The sequence below is a fragment of the Austrofundulus limnaeus genome, unplaced genomic scaffold, assembly GCF_001266775.1.
Source record: "Austrofundulus limnaeus strain Quisiro unplaced genomic scaffold, Austrofundulus_limnaeus-1.0 Scaffold7, whole genome shotgun sequence".
NCBI lineage: Eukaryota > Metazoa > Chordata > Actinopteri > Cyprinodontiformes > Rivulidae > Austrofundulus > Austrofundulus limnaeus.
Window position 1 is genome coordinate 3,130,089 of NW_013952409.1, and position 1,416 is coordinate 3,131,504.

Sequence of the window (1,416 nt, forward strand, 5' to 3'; positions counted from 1 at the left end):
ACAAATAAAACACATACACACACACACACACTGCAGCTGGTTCAATGTGTGTGTGTGTGTGTCCAGGTGACAGGTACAACACGAGACAAGACACTAACAATAAAAACATCACTTTAATCTGGTGCAATATGCTGATTTAACAGCTTATTATGCATATTTGTACTAGAGCTTCACACTGCATTAATGCTATTTGGGGAATAATGGGATTTTAATGCTGAACAGAACAAGTGTAAGATAAAAAAAAAGAGGATCCTCCAGCAAACAGGCCAGCAGCCAGAGAGCAGCAGGGTGGAGGAAACAAAGGAACTGAGGCAGCAATTTTTCACCCGGGGCATGAAAATCATCTCATCTTTCACAGAACAACGCAAAATCTACAGCAGCCATGATTTCACAGCCACAGAATGAACAAGACGGGATGATATTTCACCTGTCCGATTGGTGCTAACGACATTTCTATTTCCTCTTTTATTATTGTGAACACAGCTTTAAAAAAAATTAAATATAAGGATTCAGGTTCAATATTAAAAATCTGAAGACTCAAAGATGTAAGGCGCCCTGGAAGTCTATTAAAAGCATGAGGTGAGAACCACGAGGGGTGAGGGTCCAATCAATTATTTAGGGTCTGCTGACACGGACACAGCAACGGGCAAAGGCAGGGAAACTGCTGCAGCAGCATGGGCTTCAACAAAGGAATCATTAACACAGACTACAATATATATATATATGAATCCTTGCACAGACACAAAGAAAGATCAGGTTTAAAATATCTCTATAAGGAGAGGTTTCACTCTTTGTGGAATTTAGCACAAAACATAAATCTCCATCAGCCCTCAGAGAGACAGAGTCCTGTTAGGAAAAGACTGGTCACAGGTTTTTACTGATGTTCACAGGAACAAAGAGCAGTCCACTATCAGCACATCCAACACAAAAGAGATGAAATCTCGTGGCTTCGGTGGAAACTCGCACCTACCGGTCGGTACCAGACGGCCAGGAGAAGACAAAGCAGCAGGGAAGAAGCTGCGGGATGAGAGCGGCACAAAGCCCCTGCGCTCCTCCGAACAAAGCGGGCTTCCCGGCACTTTCAGCATCCTCGCTCATTACTTTCCAACTTCATCGGCATCGTTTGAAACGCACGAACCACTGACAAATTCTTCTTCTCCGTTTCCCCGCTGAAGCTTAAAAGGCATCTACAGAAGACTGAGGAGGAGGAGGAGGAGGAGGAGCTGCTCAGTCACCGGAGGGACCCAAAACTGTGAATGACTGAGTCGGAGCGATGGTGCGTTCACGTGCTCCTCGTAAAGTGCCGCTTCTGGGTATTCTTGTTTTGTTTCTTTATTTATCTCAATCATGAATTGAAATATGAATACAAAACAACATGTCATCCAATACTAAAAAAATCCAATCATATAAAAAAGA

General features: G+C 43.1%; 1 protein-coding gene across 4 annotated transcripts in view; it reads right to left on the bottom strand.

Annotated features, from left to right (window-relative positions):
* The window catches only part of LOC106535976 (BTB/POZ domain-containing protein 10), a 19,871-nt gene that overhangs the window by 14,322 nt on the left and 4,133 nt on the right, over positions 1 to 1,416 (bottom strand). Inside the window, exon 1 of one of the 4 annotated variants that reach the window (XM_014033135.1) lies at positions 971 to 1,218. The exons of 2 other annotated variants lie outside the window; for them this stretch is intronic. In XM_014033135.1, coding sequence (XP_013888589.1) covers positions 971 to 1,098 — 128 coding nt within the window. In that variant the 5' untranslated portion in view covers positions 1,099 to 1,218. Of the gene's footprint in view, positions 1 to 966; positions 1,219 to 1,416 lie in introns of those variants that run through there. One more of the 4 variants, XM_014033142.1, reaches the window with a different exon arrangement.